Below are 18,668 nucleotides of genomic sequence, written 5' to 3' on the forward strand. Positions count from 1 at the left end.
AGATTCTCCATGGATAAAATGGAGATAACAATAACACTTATCCTCTAAGATACTTATAGTCCTGACTGTGGCTCTGTGATAGTTATAATGGAGATGACTGATCTAATATTAATTCCTTGAACTTTCGTCTTTCTTAAAATGCTCTAGATGCCTGGATTGAAACATGTGACTAAATCATGAAGTGAGAGAACTTCTCTTAAGTAGTTTTTAGCTGTTAATATTCCTTCAACACATAATGCTTTGGTTATTATTCCGGTGTTAATAAGAGCTATTTTATTTTTTCAAGGAAGGAATAAGCACACCTAGCAGGAAAAAACCTGCTAAAAGAAATCCCGAGGCCTGGCTCTTTAGCAGCAAGGCATAATGATTAGGGGTAAGTAAAACAAAGTCAAGGTTAAGAGGAACAAAATGGGAAGAGTGAAGACACTGAGGACTCAAGCAGACATGGATTGCAGTCAGACTGCCATTTTCACATGCCATATCATACAGTAACCTTATTAATGCATCATAGTGGAGCTAATACAAGGAAATGTTCCACAGAAAGGCTAAACAAAAATTATCAGAAGACAACTCAGATGACAGGGGTGGAGGGATGGGACAGGACCACACAGTTCTGCTACATTATTAATACAAGAGGAGAGAGTTACAAGCAGCGGAACATCACAAGTCTGGAGTGGAGGTACTTGGTCTAAGGATTCATCCAGTGGCTAAGAGTTATGATATATTTCTATGTCAGTAGGCATTCAAATAAGATGATGGCCTCTACAGAAACACCAAACAGTCTGGGGTCAAGTCTATCAAAGAAGAATCCACTTTAGATATACCACTTTGGGCATCCAGCTCCTGCTGACCCCTGTACCAGGCCACCACCTCTTCCCACCTCTTAGCTTCCTCCTCCCATTATCAACAGCAATGAATTCTTTATCCTTTCTCCTTGCTGCCCACCCACCCTCCTCTCCTCCCCAGTTCTGCATGGATTCCAATACTTTTTCCCCCATATCAGTGCCACTGCTATTCACACTGATTAGATCCTTCTGCAGGATCAGCACTGCTTCTGCTTTAAGAAATGAAAGCTTTGGCTGTTCAAGCACAAGAATGGGCTTGCTGTGCCAGGCTGCATAAAACTGGAACCTTGGTAAGAACTGATGGGTGGGTGGAAAAAACCTGGAAAGCACCTTTGAAGCAAAGGGAAAATATAATTTGTAAAGAACTTATATAAATTGATAAGAAAAATACTAAGAACCCAATAGATACTTGGGAAAGTTCAGAGAACAATTTCTCAAAAAAGAAATACAAATTGGCTTTTTTAAAAAAGAAAAAAAACTCAACTTTACTAGTCAAAGAAATATAAAATATAATGAAATATCACTGATTATCTATTGAATATACCATGCTTTAAAAACAAAAAAAGGAAAAGTAATATTCCTCAGTATTTGTAATGGTGTGGTGAAAGGAACACTCTCACGTGCTACCAGTGAGAATTTAAATGAGTATAACCTTTCCAGAAAGCAATCTTAAAACTTTATACATATAATCCAGTAATTTCACTTTTTGTAGTCTGGTTTAAAGAAAAAAATCAGAAATTCAGACAATTTATGCCTTACAAGGCTTGTTGCTATTTTAGATGCATATCTTCAATAAAGGGGGGGAAAAAGGGTTAAAAACCCATACCTGATACTAGGGGAACATTTAAATAAGAATCTGTCCTTTTTCTCACCAATCAGTAATAATCCCTTCCATCTCTGTGAGTGCTTAGTGCCTCTATTTTAGCACTATATTTTAGCGCTAAATATGACTTGTATCATATTTAGTCGTTCCCAAGTCTGTCTCACTGGACTGTGAATTCCCTGAATACAAATTTGGGGTCCCATTCAGCTCCGTATCATATACCTTATTACCTTGTGAGCACTCCCAGCACCTAACATAATACTTCATTAACAGCAGGACATGAAAATTTTTAAGTTGAATCACTGTAAGAAGCAAATTAATCAATGATTTCAAAGACGTTAAATTTTTTACACATAAAGACATGAACACTAAATTCATAACTGACCTAATTCTACCACAATTTGGAATAAACTCAATTCCATGAGATTATAGGAATGAGTTATTAGATTGCAGCAGTCACAATCTACAGCCATACCCCTTTATTCTTTGTTCTTCTTCCTGCCTGGAACACAGATGTAAGGTCTAGAGATGTTAACAGCCATCTTGAAACAATAAGTCAAGAAGCTACAAGTACAGGACTGTAGAGCCGAAAGAGAAAAGCTTAGGTTCTCATTACATCACTGAGCCACTGCCTCACTCTAGACATCTGGATATGTGAGAAAAAGAAACCTTACATGTTAAACCCATTTAATAATTAATTACATTAATTAAAATGGTGTTTTCTGTTATTAGGAATGATAGAATTTTCTGATAGATACTAATAGGGTTTTCCATTATTTGTTCTGACTTATATAAAATGATACATAACCATCCACTTAGTAAGAGTGACTAAAGCAGGGATGGACACTTTAAATAAAGACAATCAGAGTCTTTCTCTAGACTGACTTGTGGTCTCAGGAGAAAGAACTCCTTCTTTCCATTAAAGACTAAAAGCCTACGGCTGCTGGCAGACACTTTGCTTGCCCCTTAAAAAAAAAAAAAAAAAAAAAAAAGCCTATCTATTGAATAGAGACAAATGGAGCCGAAAGATGGAGAGACACACCATCTCAGCTCCTAGATCCTGCTCTGCCTAAAGCCTATCCCAGACTTCCCAATTATTATGAAAACTAACCTCTCTTTTTTGCTTCAGATTGCTTGAATTCTTTTTCCAACACCTGAACCCAAAAGAGTCCTACACTCTACTGGAGTAAACACGTAAATAATTATTTTACAAGTTGAAAAAAACTTTGCCCTGTATTAACCCATATAACTCAAGTTATGTTTGTCATTCTCCAACTGCCTACTATTTATTTTCATAATGCCCATACTACAACCACACTGAATGGCATGCTCTTTCTTGTAGAGCATGTTTCTTCATGTTTTTCTATTTACGTGAGTTTTGCCTACTGCTATTTTACATTAATGCCCTTCCTTCTAAATCTCTAATCACGTTTCTTCTGAAACACCACAGGAATTTATCTTTATGCCCCTTAGTCATTTTGACCTTGCATTACAGTTATTCATGTGTATGCCTTTTATCTATCCAATTGCACTGTAATCTCACTTTGTTTGGATTTGTATATCTTCCCACAGGTCAGTCTGTCTCCATAATCCATGTTATTTCTACTAAACCTATGCTACTTCCCAACTGTTAACACCTCAGTAGTTAGGTGTCAATAGTGATATACTTAATCCTCCTGGGTACCACAAAAGCCACATTAATACAAGTGAGAAGACTGAATGGGGTACAAATTACATTCAGGTAGGCAAATACAGATATATAAAACAGAAAAAGTCAACTCTGTCTAATTTAAGAAATTTGTTACTTAGAGATGATTGGGTCTTCTGATTTTTGCTGACTCACCCAAGTCAAGCCTATTCTAGGTCCCAGTCCTTCTCTGATAGCTGTCAGGCAAATCTCTATCAAGAGATTTGATACCTCTACCCACCTACTTACCGACCGTTATGTTTCCAAGAAATATCCATGGAGAGAAAATCCACTCCTGGCAATATCCACACCTCTGTATCTAGGCCCAAAGTGTATACAGTTAATGCCTTCAGCTTTCCTAGCTCTGCTATGATCTATTTCTCACTAAACTTATTCTTAGCACTCTGACTCTAATGCCTTTCCTTGCCTTTCATCTTTCCCTTAGCTCTAGCTGGCTGGTGGCTTATCCTTTATGTATTGTATTAGCACACAGAAACACAGACTTCAAAAAGACTACACAGGCAAGAAAAATATTCAATAATAACAGTAGCTACCATTTATTGAATATCTAAAACAATCTAGACACAGTGCTGGGTGCTTTATCTCTGATTCCCATGACAATCCTAATGATGTTAGACTAATTTTACAAATGAGGCACCTGATCCTCAAAGAGTAAGATAATTTGTCAAGCATTACCCAGCTGACAAGTATACAGCTGAAATTTAAGTTCAGATCTACCTAGTTCCAAAGCCCATGTTTCTCCCACTCTATCTTATTACCAAAAATAAAACATTGGCTGCTCTCCCAGCTTCCACCCTTGTCACCCAACAATCTATTCACACAGCAGCCAGAGTGATCCCTTGTTCAAATATTAATTCATTTTTTGCTCAAACGCCTCCAATGTTTCCTCCTTTAAAAGCTAAAGTCCTCACTAATGGCCTAAGAGCCCTATGTGATCTACCTGTCCCCTCCCCAATTACCTCTCTGGTCTCATTGTTAATCTCTCCCTCACTTACTCTACTGCAGCTGCACTGGCTTCTTTGTCATTCCCCATATACGCCAAGCCTGCTCACCTCAGGGTCTTTGAACTTACTGTTCCCTCTGCCCGTAACACTCTCCTCTCCACTCAAAATTCTCTTAGCTTATTCCCTCACTTCCTTTAGGTCTCTGTTCAAATGTCACCTTCTCAATGGAAACTTCCACACCACCTATTTTAAACTGCCACCTCCTGACCTCAATACTCCCTATTCCCCTCTTCCTCTGATTTCTTTTTTTCCTCTAAAATACTTATCAACATGACATATTATATGTTTACTTGTTTATTGTAATGGTATCCCACTACTAGAATATAAGCTCTCTGAGAACATGGACTCTGTATATTCTGTTCACTATATCTGGCATGTAGTAGGCATTTAATAAGTATTTACTGGATGTGTAAATGAAGACCTCTATTCTTCCTAGGTGTTTAAATGAAAATGGTCTCAAAGACATTTTCCAAAAAGCAAATGCAAAGGCAACCTGCTTTTGTTCCAGTCTAGATTACTTTAGCAAATCATCTCCCTTCAAACAATGCCTTTAAAGGACACTCCCTCTAATTTTTCCACAGTTGTGAACAGATAGCCATGTCATTGAGCAACAAACTGAGCAGACTGAGTCAACTTAACCAGAGTGTAGTATTATAATAAAATAAAACTTACAGCAAAGTTAATCAGACACATTTAATGATATGCATAATTGTTATTGTGCTGCACGGTAACTAGGCATAAATGGTAGACACTTCATGTAAATGACTCTAATTACTATTTCTTTTACACAGCCAAACAAGCATGTCTAGGATCAGATTCAGGGGGAAACAGGAAGGAGGGGAAAGCTGAATACTTAGCTCTGGGAGGGAAGTCCTCCCTCTTATTCTACCCCCTTAGGCATTGGGCTAATGGTCTCCCAGACTGGGTTATGTGTAACTCTTTCCCCTCCATTGTGGGAAAGGCTTCCTTTTACCAAAGATTAAAATATTAGGCTGTGGGGCTTCCCTGGTGGCACAGTGGTTGAGAGTCCGCCTGCCGATGCAGGGGACATGGGTTCGTGCCCTGGTCTGGGAAGATTCCACATGCCGCAGAGCGGCTAGGCCCGTAAGCCATGGCTGCTGAGCCTGCGCGTCCGGAGCCTGTGCTCCGCAATGGGAGAGGCCACAACAGTGAGAGGCCCGCGTAACGCAAAAAAAAAAAAAAAAAAGGCTGTGGACGGCCCTCTGTCTTCAGTCATAAAGCTGAGAGGAACCAGAACAATCACTACTATCCCTGGCAAGGAAGATGAGGCAGGAAACTGGTGGAGAAACCAAATAAAGACAGCAAATTTACCGAAAACCCACTATATGCCAGGCACACCAGTAGGTGTTTCACATAATTCATCCAACTATCAATACTTCCCCCACCCCACGTAGAGCCCCAAGCTCTGTCTGTAGGAAAGTAGAGGAGTACGCAGAGAGTGGGACAGTTCCAGTGAGGACTCCCTGCTCCAAACTTGTCCGTAAGGCCTAAAATGTCACATTCTCAGAAAGGGTAATTTAGGTAAGCTAACACTATTAGGAAGATTAAGTGGAAGCTGTCATTTAGTGGCTGTTTCCCTTGCTTCCTATCTTATCTAACCCATAAGAGGATAAAGGGCCCCCTACTTTCCTATGGGTTTGTCCAAACCTATCCAGCTCAGGCTAAGCCCACCCTTCTCTGGGGACAGCGACATGCAGGATCCCCAGGGATCAGGGATCGAACCCATGCCCTCTGCAATGGAAGCACAGAGTCTTAACCACTGGACCACCAGGGAAGTCCCTGAACTAATTTTTAAAACAAATTTCCTCATAAAAAATAAACTGTGACAGTCATTCAGGATACAGCAGACATCTTTGGATGGAGGTCTGAGACATTTGGATCAGGGCTACAAGACATACAGTGCCAAGAAAATAAGGACTTCCAATTATATCAGAAAACACACTTATATCTATAATATTTTAAAGAGTGCTCAAGACCCAGAGTGTAAATCCAACTGAGCAGCATCACACAGGATCACTGACACCTGGCCTAACGGATTAAAGAGAACTTGAAAGGCTTGTCCTGAATGGATAACAATGCAAGTCTCAGTCTACTTTGCCCTCCTGATGGTGTCACCCTCTCAACAAGTTCAATGAGAAAAACCTGGTTCTGGTGGTATAAGTCTGCATTAGGTTTCTGAGAAAACTCAGAAACAAGCCTGAATCAAGTATTTGGGGCTGTGAGTTGCTCCACCGCACCCCTGTAAGGAAGAACAAACTTAAAAGCAAATATCATATAGCTGAAAGGTGTCTGACAGAGATGAATACCAAAGCTTCCTGTTTAAGCACAGACTATCAGCGTTCAGTCTGGGAGATATCAGTAGGAGCTACTCTATACTCTTTACCTTTTGATTCTGACTGGAAGAAGGTCATCTATTCCTAGAACTCAATGGGGATTCAATTTCTCAAACTCATTTATTTCTGGACCTCAGTGCTGAGTGCATTGTTGACTCACTAACTAATACCAGTTGGGTAAGGTGTTTGGTGAGATAGACAAAATAGTCTCTCCCTTCTCTGGTCACCAAAGGCCCAGCCCTAGAATTCTTTCAGTCACTGGAACTCTCCACTAAATATCAAACTAAAGAGCTATGTCAAGGTAAAACTGCATCTAAAATCCTAGACCTACAGTGCTCTTCTATTAAAGGAGTTGACCCGATTTAGGCCTTCAACTTTCATTGTATTTAAAAGACTACAATGCTATTCATAAAAACCCTTTAAAATGATGACAAAATCTTTGACCTAGTAATACCACTACTGGGAATTCCACAGATCAAAGTTCTTAAGTACTTACTATGTTGTGCTGAACACTTAAAATATCTCCTTCCACCTCACAAAAACCAAATAAGGTCATTTCTACTGTTTGACAGACACATGAAGGGAAGCCTGGAAACTAGCACAGGGTCACAGACTAGTAATTGACAGAGGTGGGACTCAATCTCAGACTGATTGGACTCCAGAGCCCATCTTTTTTTACTATCACCCAAACTAAAAATACATCCTTAGAAAATAACCCCAAAATACAGCAATAATTTTAGGCATAAAAAGCTCACTGTCATATAACTATAACATGGCAACTTGAAGCATTCTAAACACACAACAATTAAATAAGTGGAGGCAATCTGGATTACAGAATATTATATAAGCATTAAAAATATTTTTACACATAACTTATAGTGACATGGAGAAATTTTTATGCTGTTAAGTAGAAAAAAACAAAACAGAATTTTACATACAGTCAGATCTCAACTATGTAAAAAATATACCTGTACATAGAAAGATCTAAATTTACTGATAAATAAAAAAAAAGGCAAATTGCAGAATTACACACGTGTGGCATGGTCTCATTTATGTAAATAATTCCTGACTCATTTCAAGTACTCAATAAATGTAAGCCATTATTATTATTCATACTACAATGAACAGGTACTACTTTACAATCAGAAAAATCAACAAATTTATTTAAATTTTAAGTTTAGGTACTTCCTTATTTAATTAATAAGAAGTGTACAACTTCAGAAAAATTAAATAACATGTGCCTTTCTTCCCTGGAAATCTTAATGTATAAAACACCTCACAATAATACAATTTCAGATTAAATATCTCTAAGTTATGGGAACCAAGTAGCACTGAGAAAAATGTTGCAACACTTCTAAATCATCTAATTTATGGTTACATTCAACATGTTAGACCACAGAGTTGTGCAGATTCTATTATATTTAGAGTTTAAAGTCATAAACAGAAAGGCAAGATCAGGGGTGGTATTTCAAGGGCTGTGATGAACAAGCAGATTCTCTTGCCCAATATGTCACACTGCACGAAAACCAAGGCCTTTTGTGTACTCTTCGAGAGAGAACCAACACCTCCAGGGTGATGCAGCAGAGACATGTAGGACATTAATGGTAGTTAGCGATTTTTTTTTTTTTTTTTTCAGTACGCAGGCCTCTCACTGCTGTGGCCTCTCCCGCTGCGGAGCAGAGGCTCCGGACGCACAGGCTCAGCGGCCATGGCCCACGGGCCCAGCCGCTCCGTGGCCTGTGGGATCCTCCCGAACCGGGGCACGAACCCACGTCCCCTGCATCGGCAGGCGGACCCCCAACCACTGCGCCACCAGGGAAGCCCGAAATTAGTGATATTTTTCAGCTGTTAACTATCTTTAGGTAGAATTTACACACACACACACACACACACACACACACACACACACACACGGTATTTATTCTGAATGAAAAACGGGCAACTCTAGAACTTAGTTCCTCAAGTTCCATAGGAGTTTCAGTATTTGAATATATAAATTGAAATTCAAGGTCCATGGGATAACAATGATCTCTGGCCTGCCTATAGCAGAGAATAAGTGTGAAACATTGAAAGAGTTTTCCCTTCCCCTTGTCCTGAGGTATGTGCAACAAAATAGTATAAAGTAATAACGAACGTGAAAAGCACTAGATAATTAGCTAGATTAAAAAAAACCCAAACTTTAGCATTGAAGAAGAGTTGTCTGTTGCACTGTACCGTATAGGATTACAAAACCACCACACAGTTGAAGAAAGGAATCTGGCTTTACCTGTATCTTGACCCATCAGCCCATTGCAGTACATGGCATGTCGCTCGATCTTTGTGGGTGGGAAGCCTTGGTCACATAGTGGGCAGGATACCTGGGTACTAGATGAGAAGGTAGTAGTAGGTATTTCCTTCTCAGCATCTTCCCTGTTATCAACCTGAAGAACCTGAAGAACATGACAAATGGCAATAGTACTAGCTTTACTTTATAAAGTATCTTTTCCCAAAAAGAACTGCAAGACTCCATCCTATATTCCACTTACTTTCAATGAGGTAATACCAATCAGTTTGCCAAATTCAGGACAGCAGATTGGGAGATACACTAATATAGTTAATATTTATTTATTATACTGAATAATACGTATTCAGTGCCTGCCTACTATGTGCTAAGCACTCTGCATGTGATACTCATTTAAACCTCATGATAATCTTACAAAGGTACGAACACACTCTTTTTACACTTGAGAAAAGTGTTGTCCAAAACAGTAAAGTAACTTGCCCAAAGTTACAGAATAAATAAGTGGCAGAGCTGAAATTCAAACCAAGGACTATTTGGCTCCAAAACCTGACAGCATTCCTCTCTATCACACTGCAAGGTGCTGTCCTCGTTGGGTCAGTATGCTGTGTCTTCGGTGTTTCAGTTTGTATTATCAACAGCATCTTAAAGACACTTTTTCAGGGACTTCCCTGGTGGCACAGTGTTTAAGAATCCGCCTGCCAGTGCAGGGGACACCGGTTTGAGCCCTGGTCCAGGAAGATCCCACATGCCACAGAGCAACTAAGCCCGTGAGCCACAACTACTGAGCCCACGTGCCACAGCTACTGAAGCCTGCACGCCTAGAGCCTGTGCTCCACAACAAGAGAAGCCACCACAATGAGAAGCCCGCACACCACAATGAAGAGTAGCCCCTGCTCACCGCAACTTAGAGAAAGCCCATGTGCAGCAACTAAGACCCAATGCAGCCAAAAGTAAATTAAATAAATAATTTTTTTAAAAAGAGACACTTTTTCAATCTCACAAAAGAACTGTGAAGGCAGTCAAAAGGTACAAACTCCGAACTGTAACATAAATAAGTACTAGGGCTGTAATGTACAGTGTGATAATATAATTAACACTGCTGTATGTTATATATTAGAAAGTTGAGAGTAAATCCTAAAGAGTTCTCATCACAAGGAAAAAAATTTTTTTCTATTTCTTTAATTTTGTATCTATATGAGATTATGGATGTTTGCTAAGCTTACTGTGAAAATCATTTAACTATGCATGTAAGTCAAATCATTATGCTGTACCCCTTAAACTTACACAGTGCTGTATGTAAATTATATCTCAATAAAACTGAAAGACAAAAAAGAATTAATTACACACACACACACACACACAAAGAACTGTGATCACTGTAAGTGACTTCAGATATCAAGAGTTAGGGGGAAAAAATAAGAGCTCTAAGCAAAAGCAACACAACTAAAATAAGTTAAGAACCTAGGTCTCAGCTTATACCAGTAAAACAAAACCAATTCTTGTGTTTTATTTGTGACTTTGGGGTTGAAAGAGGAAACACAACTAAGATCCAAATATTTAAGAAGGCCTGAAGAAATCATTAAGACAATTCTGACAAAGTCATTCTTACTCCCTTCTCAGTGTTTTGTAGTCATCATTTTTCCTACAGTTCCCAGTCTCTCAGAGGCAGTTTTATTTTACCTTTACAGGTCAGAGTCAAGAACTCTGCAGTGATTAATCCTATAGTATGTGTGAGCACTGCAGCACTACTGCCTAACACTTGATTCAAAGGACAGCATGTCCTATCCAATCAACGTGAAACTGTCCTGCATAGTCACTGCTTCCATTTAAGAGCAAGGAGCACCTGGGCTGTCATTATGCCTTACTACGGGAAAAAAATAAACCCTCTTCTGATACAAGAACAAAATAGGACCAAAACTGCAGTAGGTAGATAATTTGAGCTCTGAGCCAACTGGGGTGGTTTTTTTTCTTTTAGTCTCTAAGTTTAGGCCATCCCTAAAATTTACCACCTGTGAATGTAATCCAGCAGAGAGGGAAACAGGTCATCTAAATAAATACCAAGTAAAACGGTTTCTACAACTGCCAGAAAACGTTGTTTTCAACACATACCTGCCTTTTACTTTAAAAGGAAGGAGAAAAAGAAAGATGAGAAAGGAACTAAGAGTGGTTGAGTTCCTATACTATGCCAGGCTTGGCCAAGCATTTTCCATAACTATCCTTCACAACAACCCAATTGGCTCAGGTATCACTAGCTCCAGTATTATAGAAGAGGAAATTGAGGCTTGGAAAGGCAAAGTAACCTGCTGATCACAAAGTGAGTAACTGGACAATGTAGACTCAAACCCAGGCCTTTGTGGCATCAAAACTCTCAGTACTCCACCACGGTGTGGCAAAAACAAAAAGCACCCCTCCGCTCCACTTTGTTTCTGAAAGCTGACTCTGCCAGGTATTGGGAGACTCTCTGGTTCTATTATTCTTCTCTAGTATGTGGGGCAAGTCCAGTGGGTCTGGAAGTTCTAGGTGTTTTTTTATTCCAAGCTTAGTCACTGAGATTCTTACAAACCCAGGTTCCTCTGTTCACAAATTTTACAAGAAAGAGTTGTCTTGTGAATACAAAGCCATCTGAGCAGAGGGGAGAAAAATCAATATACCCTATAATTTGCAAGTAGTCTTGAGTTAATGAAAGTTAGTAGCAGTTAAGCAGTTACTTGACATTCTGAAGTTCACTAAGCACAGAAATGTTGTATGACATGAATGTCACTGGTGCTCACACCCAGTACTACACCCCTTTGTATTCATTACGAGCTCTATAAAATGCAGAGAAGGTACCTCCAACTATTAATGTAGTATTCAAGAGGGAGGAATCAATCTATTTTTGTTTTATTGTGAATACAAGCCCACTTCCAATCACATTCATAGGCAACCCAGAAGGTTTCTGAACATTTTTATATTAACCTTTTTCCCAGCACCATTAAAAAGGTCTATTTAAATATTAGCTACAATGGAGAAGCCTCAAGAGGAAAAGATACAAGCGAAGAAGTTCTTATAAGGACTATGTAGTTAGGGACTGGGTCTCTGCAGAGATGCTTCCACTTCTTTTAAAATACTATACGTGTATTTCTCAAAAGAAGTTCTTGGACACCAAATCATGATCTCTTAAAGGCTGGCCTTTACTTTCTGGCCTGAAAAGAAACCTCATCTCAAGAAATGGACCCAATGAAAATGAGAGTATGTCCTATAGTCACCAACCCCCCCCATCCCCCACCAGGTTTATTTGTAGCTTAGAAAACTGTTTAGATCTTTCCCCTCTTACCATAGACAGCTTACTTAACACCGTTAACTTAAAAACCAACTGACTAAACTGACTACAGTTGCACAGGTCCACTTACATACAAATGTTTTTCAACAGTAAATACTACAGTACTAAATGATCTGTGGTTGGCTGAATTCTCGGATGTGGAACCACAGATAGGGGGAAAATACAGATACCAAGGGCCCGCTATACGTTATACATGGATTTTCAACTGCATGAACAGTCGGCACCCTTCACCCCCTCATTGTTCAAGGGTCAACTGTATTTCAGTCTGAATAAAGTCTATTAACCCTTCTGAGTACAGAATATCTGAGACCCCAACTAAGGGAAACTCTCAGGCAAGATATTTCAAAAATGTTATTTCCAAAGGAATCTGACCATTGCAGAAAATCAAATCAAGAGGGACTACATTTCTGGCAAAGGTATTCCAAATACCTCAAATACTGTCAAGCAGTTCTCTGTCATTAGTAAGCTAATATCAATGAAGAGCCACAATACATTACAAAGCAGTTCCACATGCATATTTCTACTTGTGCCAACTCCTGCTATGTGTTTTATATTCTTTATCTAATTTAACCTTCAGAGCAACCCAATAAAATAGGCTATTTTTGTCTCCATTTTATAAATGAAGAAGCATTCCTCTCCTATGTTCCCCTAATACCCTAGGCAACTCTCTAACATTACATTTGTCAGATTACATTACAATTATCTGTTTATGTGTCCTTTTGAAGGCAGGGATTGTTTTTTTCTTATTTACCTTATATCTCAAGCCTCTAAAACAATGACTGGCACACTATAATATCTGCCAAATAAATGAATAAAACAATTAATTAACCTGCCCAAGGTGGCAGGGCGGGGATTCAAAGCCATGTCTTCTAATTCCAATGCTCAAGCTCCTTGCACTACACCATACCACCTTCCAATAAACAAGAAATTTTAGGGCAGATGACCCGATACACAGATTCCAAGGGCAAGAGTCCATACCCATTATGATACTATCACTGTGCACACATAAAATGCCCAGATTCTATCTTTCTAATAAGTGATTTGTAACTAGTGATTGTGCAATGACTCAAAACTACAGTATCTAACTTCTTTTTTTTTTTTTCAGTACGCAAGCCTCTCACTGTTGTGGGCCTCTCCCGTTGCGGAGCACAGGCTCCGGATGTGCAGGCTCAGCGGCCATGGCTCACGGGCCCAGCCGTTCCGTGGCATGTGGGATCTTCCCAGACCGGGGCACGAACCCATGTCCCCTGCATCGGCAGGTGGACTCTCAACCACTGCGCCACCAGGGAAGCCCTCTAACTTCTTTTAATGGAAACTTCTAAGACTATTTAGAGTATCCACAGATATCAGCAAACAGCAACACCAAAAAGAGGACATTCAATGTGCAAAAGACCATACAATTCCATCCATTTGATGTGAAGTGCTGCAGACATATATAACTTCTAAATAGGGTTCACGCTCTTTGCCCCAAACAAAGAAGTTTCCTTTGCAGTCACGGACGGGTAAGAAATCAACCTCAATTAACTAAGGGCTTGCAGGGCTTCCTATGCATGTTAGGATAACTATGTTAATAACTCTCTGTTCCCCCATCCCCATTTAGAAGGTTCTGGTCCCTCCCTAGGAAAAGAACCGGAGGCCATTTTGACATTATCTAGCAGAATCTATCCTCAGTAGCTCTGATGCAGGGAGCGTCCTCATCTTTCCTAACACCACTGGCATTAGGGAATCTTGGTCTGTCAGCTGTGACAGATCAGGTTCCAGGGAACCAAACAGTGTGCATGATTCATGAAAGCAGAATTTCTACCCAGTTACCTACAGTGCAGAAACTAGGAAGGGGATCTAACTTCCACTGTAAACACTGTTTTCAAAAAAAACCTAGAGTATAAAAAGGAATAACAGAACAAAGCTTTTTTAAATTGCTCAGGATAAAATAGTATAAACATATGTAACCAAAAATTTTATTTTCACAGAAAAACTAGTTTAATTCTCAGGCTGCTTTTCACACCAACAAATTTTAAAGATTTTGAATTTTTTAAAAGAGTTCTTGGCATTTAAGTTGTTTTGTCAGACTCAATATGAAAAAATATACACTGAATCTTAATCAGAAGTATAAACTTGTGTCAATCAGCTTTATGGTTAATGTCAGATATGTGAAGTTAGGAAAGGTAATAGTGCAAATAGAGATTTGCCTATTTTATCACGCGGCTATCCTGATTTTGCATTTCTGATCATGTCTCAAAATTAGGGCTGAAAGTTAGGTCGTAATGTAAACATAGTGACTTTTTCCAAGACTGTTTATCTCTGTTACTTATCAGTATATAATGGAAAATACTCCAGGACTTTGGAGACAAATCTGTGTTCAAATCCTGGTTCTACCATTATTAGCAGTTTGAATTTGAACAAATTGAGCAAACATCCTAAACCTCCATTTCCCCATCTGTACCGGAAATAATAAAGCATATTAAAATACTGAAGAATTGGTAACTACTGTTATATTTAGAAATAGTGCTGAACTCATTTTTAAGAATCTGAGATAAAAGCCTAACCCTCTGTCACCTAAATCTTTTCATCCAAGGTCAATATTGCATCAGAGAGAGGACTACCAGTAGAAAGAAAACACTTGAGAAAAATTATAAGTAATATTCACCTCCTTATCTGCCATTATTCTTACTTCATCCACGGTCTCTCTGCTACCTGGAAAGTCTTCTTTTTCAAGGTCAAAAGTTTCAGGGGAACTTAGCTGTGTCTCTGTGATTTAAAAAATTAAAACTTCATTAATTTTCATTTTGTATTTTCATAGTTAAAGAAAACAAACACCTGTTTCCTTAAGCTTAGGGTATGATAATTCTGCAGTGGAAATACAGATCAAGTTTGTTTCTTCTTAAAGCTTTACTGAGGCATAATTTACATACAACAGAATTCACCAATTTTCAGTATACAGTATGGTGAGTTTTGACAAATATTTACAATGTATACATGGTATCATTTATACCACATCACCACCACCACAATCAAGATGTAAAATATTTCTAACAACCCCAAAAGTTCTCATATACCCCTCTGCAGTCAATCCTCCTCCTACTTGGCTCTCTGCAATGACCAACCTACTTTATGTTCCTAGAGTTCTGCCTTTTCTAGAATGTCATATAAATGAAATAACACAGTGTGTCATCTTTCACGTCTGACTTCTTTCATTTGGCATAATGTGTTTGAGAAGCATCCATGTTGTTACATATATCAGTAGTTCATTCCTTTTTACTGCTGAGTAGTATTCCATTGTATGGATATATTATAATTTGTTTATCCATTCATCAGTTAATCCATGTGGCTTCTTTCCAGCATAGTTCTGGTTTTAAAGTATATTTATTTTGACAGAAAACAAAACACTGCCGATGCTAATTCTGAGGTTAAATGGATGATTAGAGAAGACAAAAATTGGGAGCAGAAATAAAAATACATTCTCAACAAAGATATGCCTTTCTTTAATTATTCTTTAAGCAGCATTTATTCATTCAACATTAATGCAATAAATATTTATGGAAGAAGTTCCAGGTACTGTACAGGCTACTAGCAATATGGAGATGTAAGATGAGGTCTCTCATGGTCTCATTCAGGGGTCAGCAAACTATAGCTCATGGGCCAAATAGAGCCAGTTGCCTGTTTTTGAAAATAAAGTTTTACTGGAACACAGCCACATTCATTCTTCTTTATACTGTCTATGGTTACTTTTGAGTTAAAATAGCAGAGCTGAGTGTTTCAACAGACTGTATGGCCCACAAAGCCTAAAATATTTACTATCTAGTTTTTTATAGAAAAATTTTGCCGACTTCTGGTCTAGACACCTATCACTTGATATAACAAAAGAACACTAACAATATTTCAAAAAATGACAATAAATCTAGAAATTTATCTGAGAACACAATCCAGAAAGTTCTCTGTTATCTACACTATACACACTATACATCCAACTGGTATTATATATCTATGCTTCTCAAATACAATGAGTGGAAAATGCTGGGCAAATAGTATACCTGAAAGGTACTGAGGTATCTTCTCAATCATCAAAGAATGATTATATACATTTCTAGTGTCAACTGTATTTTAATACATCATAATATTTTGAAAACTGGATGCACACACAGATTTTACCACCTTGTTGGAAAAAGACTTATAGTGCATAAACCTCAAAATCTTCTTTGTCAAGCCTCCCTGAGAGATATAACCAAAAAAGACATTTAGTCTGTTAGAAAATAAGAGTTGTTCACCGCTTGTACTACTGTAACAATAAAAGGTCTTTAATTAAGCTTTCTCTGGCTGAAATGTTCAACTATAGAGACAAATTAAGAGGACATTAGTTTCATAGAAGTAAATAATACTAGCATCACGCACAACATGGGCATAAGGCTGTAATCCTGCTTCTTCACTAATATGATGTTATAATTTTGAATAACAGACCCCTGGAACTGCCAGAAATATGAGACAAAACAAAATAGGTAAGATGGACTTCTATACTCAATCTGTGTTTTACCCATTTAGGACAAATTTTTATACACAGCTTCTAAATTATATATTTTATTTTTTATTGATGTATACTTGATTTACAATGTTTTGTTAATTTCTGCTGTACAGCAAAGTGATTCAGTTATACATACATATACATTCTTTTTTACATTCTTTTCCATTATGGTTTATCACAGGATATTGAATTCAGCTCCATGTGCCATACAATAGGACCCTGTTGTTTATCCATTCTATATATAATAGTTTGCATCTGCTAACCCAAACCTCCTGCTCAATCCCTCCCCCACCCCCTTCCCCCTTGGCAACCACAGGTCTGTTCTCTATGTGTATGAGTCTGTTTCTGTTTCGTAGGTAGCTTCACCTGCATCATATTTTAGATTCCACATATAAATGATATCATATAGTATTTATCTTTTTCTAACTTACTTCACTTAGTATGATAATCTCTAGTTCCATCCATGTTGCTGCAGATGGCATTATTTCATTCTTTTTTGTGGCTGAGTAGTATTCCATTGTACATATGTACCACATCTTCTTTCTCCAGTCATCTGTTGATGGACATTTAGGTTGCTTCCATGTCTTGGCTACTATGAACAGTGTTGCCATAAACACAGGAGTGCACGCATCTTTTTGAATTATAGTTTTGTCTGGATATATGCCTAAAAGTGGGATTGCTGGATCATATGGTAATTCGAATTTTTAGTTTTTTGAGGAAACTCCATACTGTTTTCCATCATCGCTGCACCAACTTACATTACCAGCAACAGTGTAGGAGGATTCCCTTTTCTCCGCACCCTCTCCAGCATTTGTTATTTGTAGACTTTTTAATGATGGCCATTCTGACCAGTGTGAGGTGGTACCTCATTGTAGTCTTGATTTGCATTTCTCTAATAATTAGCAATGTTGAGCATCTTTTCATGTGCCTATTGGCCATCTGTATTTCTTCTTTGGAGAAATGTCTATTTAGGTCTTCTGCCCATTTTTCGATTGGGTTGTTTGTTTTCTTTGTTGTTGAGTTGTATGAGCTGTTTGTATATTTTGGAAATTAAGTCCTTGTTGGTTGTATTGTTTGCAAATATTTTCTCCCATTCCGTTGGCTGCCTTTTTTGTTTGTTTATGGTTTCCTTTATTGTGCAAGAGCTTGTAAGTTTGATTAGGTCCCATTTGTTTAGTTTTGGTTTTATTTCTATTGCCTTGGGAGACTGACCTAATAAAGCATTGGTACAATTTATGTCAGAGAATGTTTCGCCTATGATCTCTTCTAGGAGTTTTACGGTATCATGTCTTATGTTTAAGTCTTTAAGCCACTAAATTAAAGGGACTGAGGAGTCTGACTCCATGGAGAAGTAGTTACACCTTCTTAGCAAAAGGAGCAGTAATGTTAGGGAAACCTTTTGTGATCTCATTTAGAAGTGGTTTATATCAGCAAACAGTTGGACTTAATTAGCAGGCTAATGACAGCAAGTCACGATCACAAAAATTATCTAACCGCAGTGATGAAGGGCTTACTTTTCATTAACTTTTCTCTCATTAGGGATTTCAATTGTATTTGCAGGTTCCTCCTGCAAGACCCCAGGGTGATGTCACATGCCATCATCCTAAACTTACTGGGTGACTTCCCAGCAGGATGGCATAAGTCAGCAGTCCCAGATGGAGAGGGAGTAATGCTATCCTTTCACAAAAGTAACACAGCATTCCTGACAGCTCCTGCCAAAATCATAGCAATTGGTAGAGGGGTCTCTTGGTGAGTATCATTAGGCAGCAATCTAAATAAATTTCAAATGAATTAAGAAACCACTTTCAATAAAAACAA

At 38.4% G+C, this 18,668-nt stretch overlaps 1 protein-coding gene across 4 annotated transcripts in view; it reads right to left on the reverse strand.

The window, feature by feature from the left end:
• UIMC1 (ubiquitin interaction motif containing 1) overlaps window positions 1-18,668 on the reverse strand; it is a 137,203-nt gene that overhangs the window by 31,296 nt on the left and 87,239 nt on the right. For all 4 annotated transcript variants that reach the window (XM_029216204.1, XM_029216201.1, XM_029216202.1 and 1 more), the window contains 2 exons: window positions 14,982-15,082; window positions 9,001-9,163 (listed from right to left, as the gene is read on the reverse strand). In XM_029216204.1, coding sequence (XP_029072037.1) covers window positions 9,001-9,163; window positions 14,982-15,082 — 264 coding nt within the window. The remainder of the gene's footprint in view (window positions 1-9,000; window positions 9,164-14,981; window positions 15,083-18,668) is intronic.

Source organism: Monodon monoceros, unplaced genomic scaffold (assembly GCF_005190385.1).
Source record: "Monodon monoceros isolate NGI ecotype Baffin Bay Population unplaced genomic scaffold, NGI_Narwhal_1 Super_Scaffold_12, whole genome shotgun sequence".
Classification (NCBI taxonomy): Eukaryota; Metazoa; Chordata; class Mammalia; order Artiodactyla; family Monodontidae; genus Monodon; species Monodon monoceros.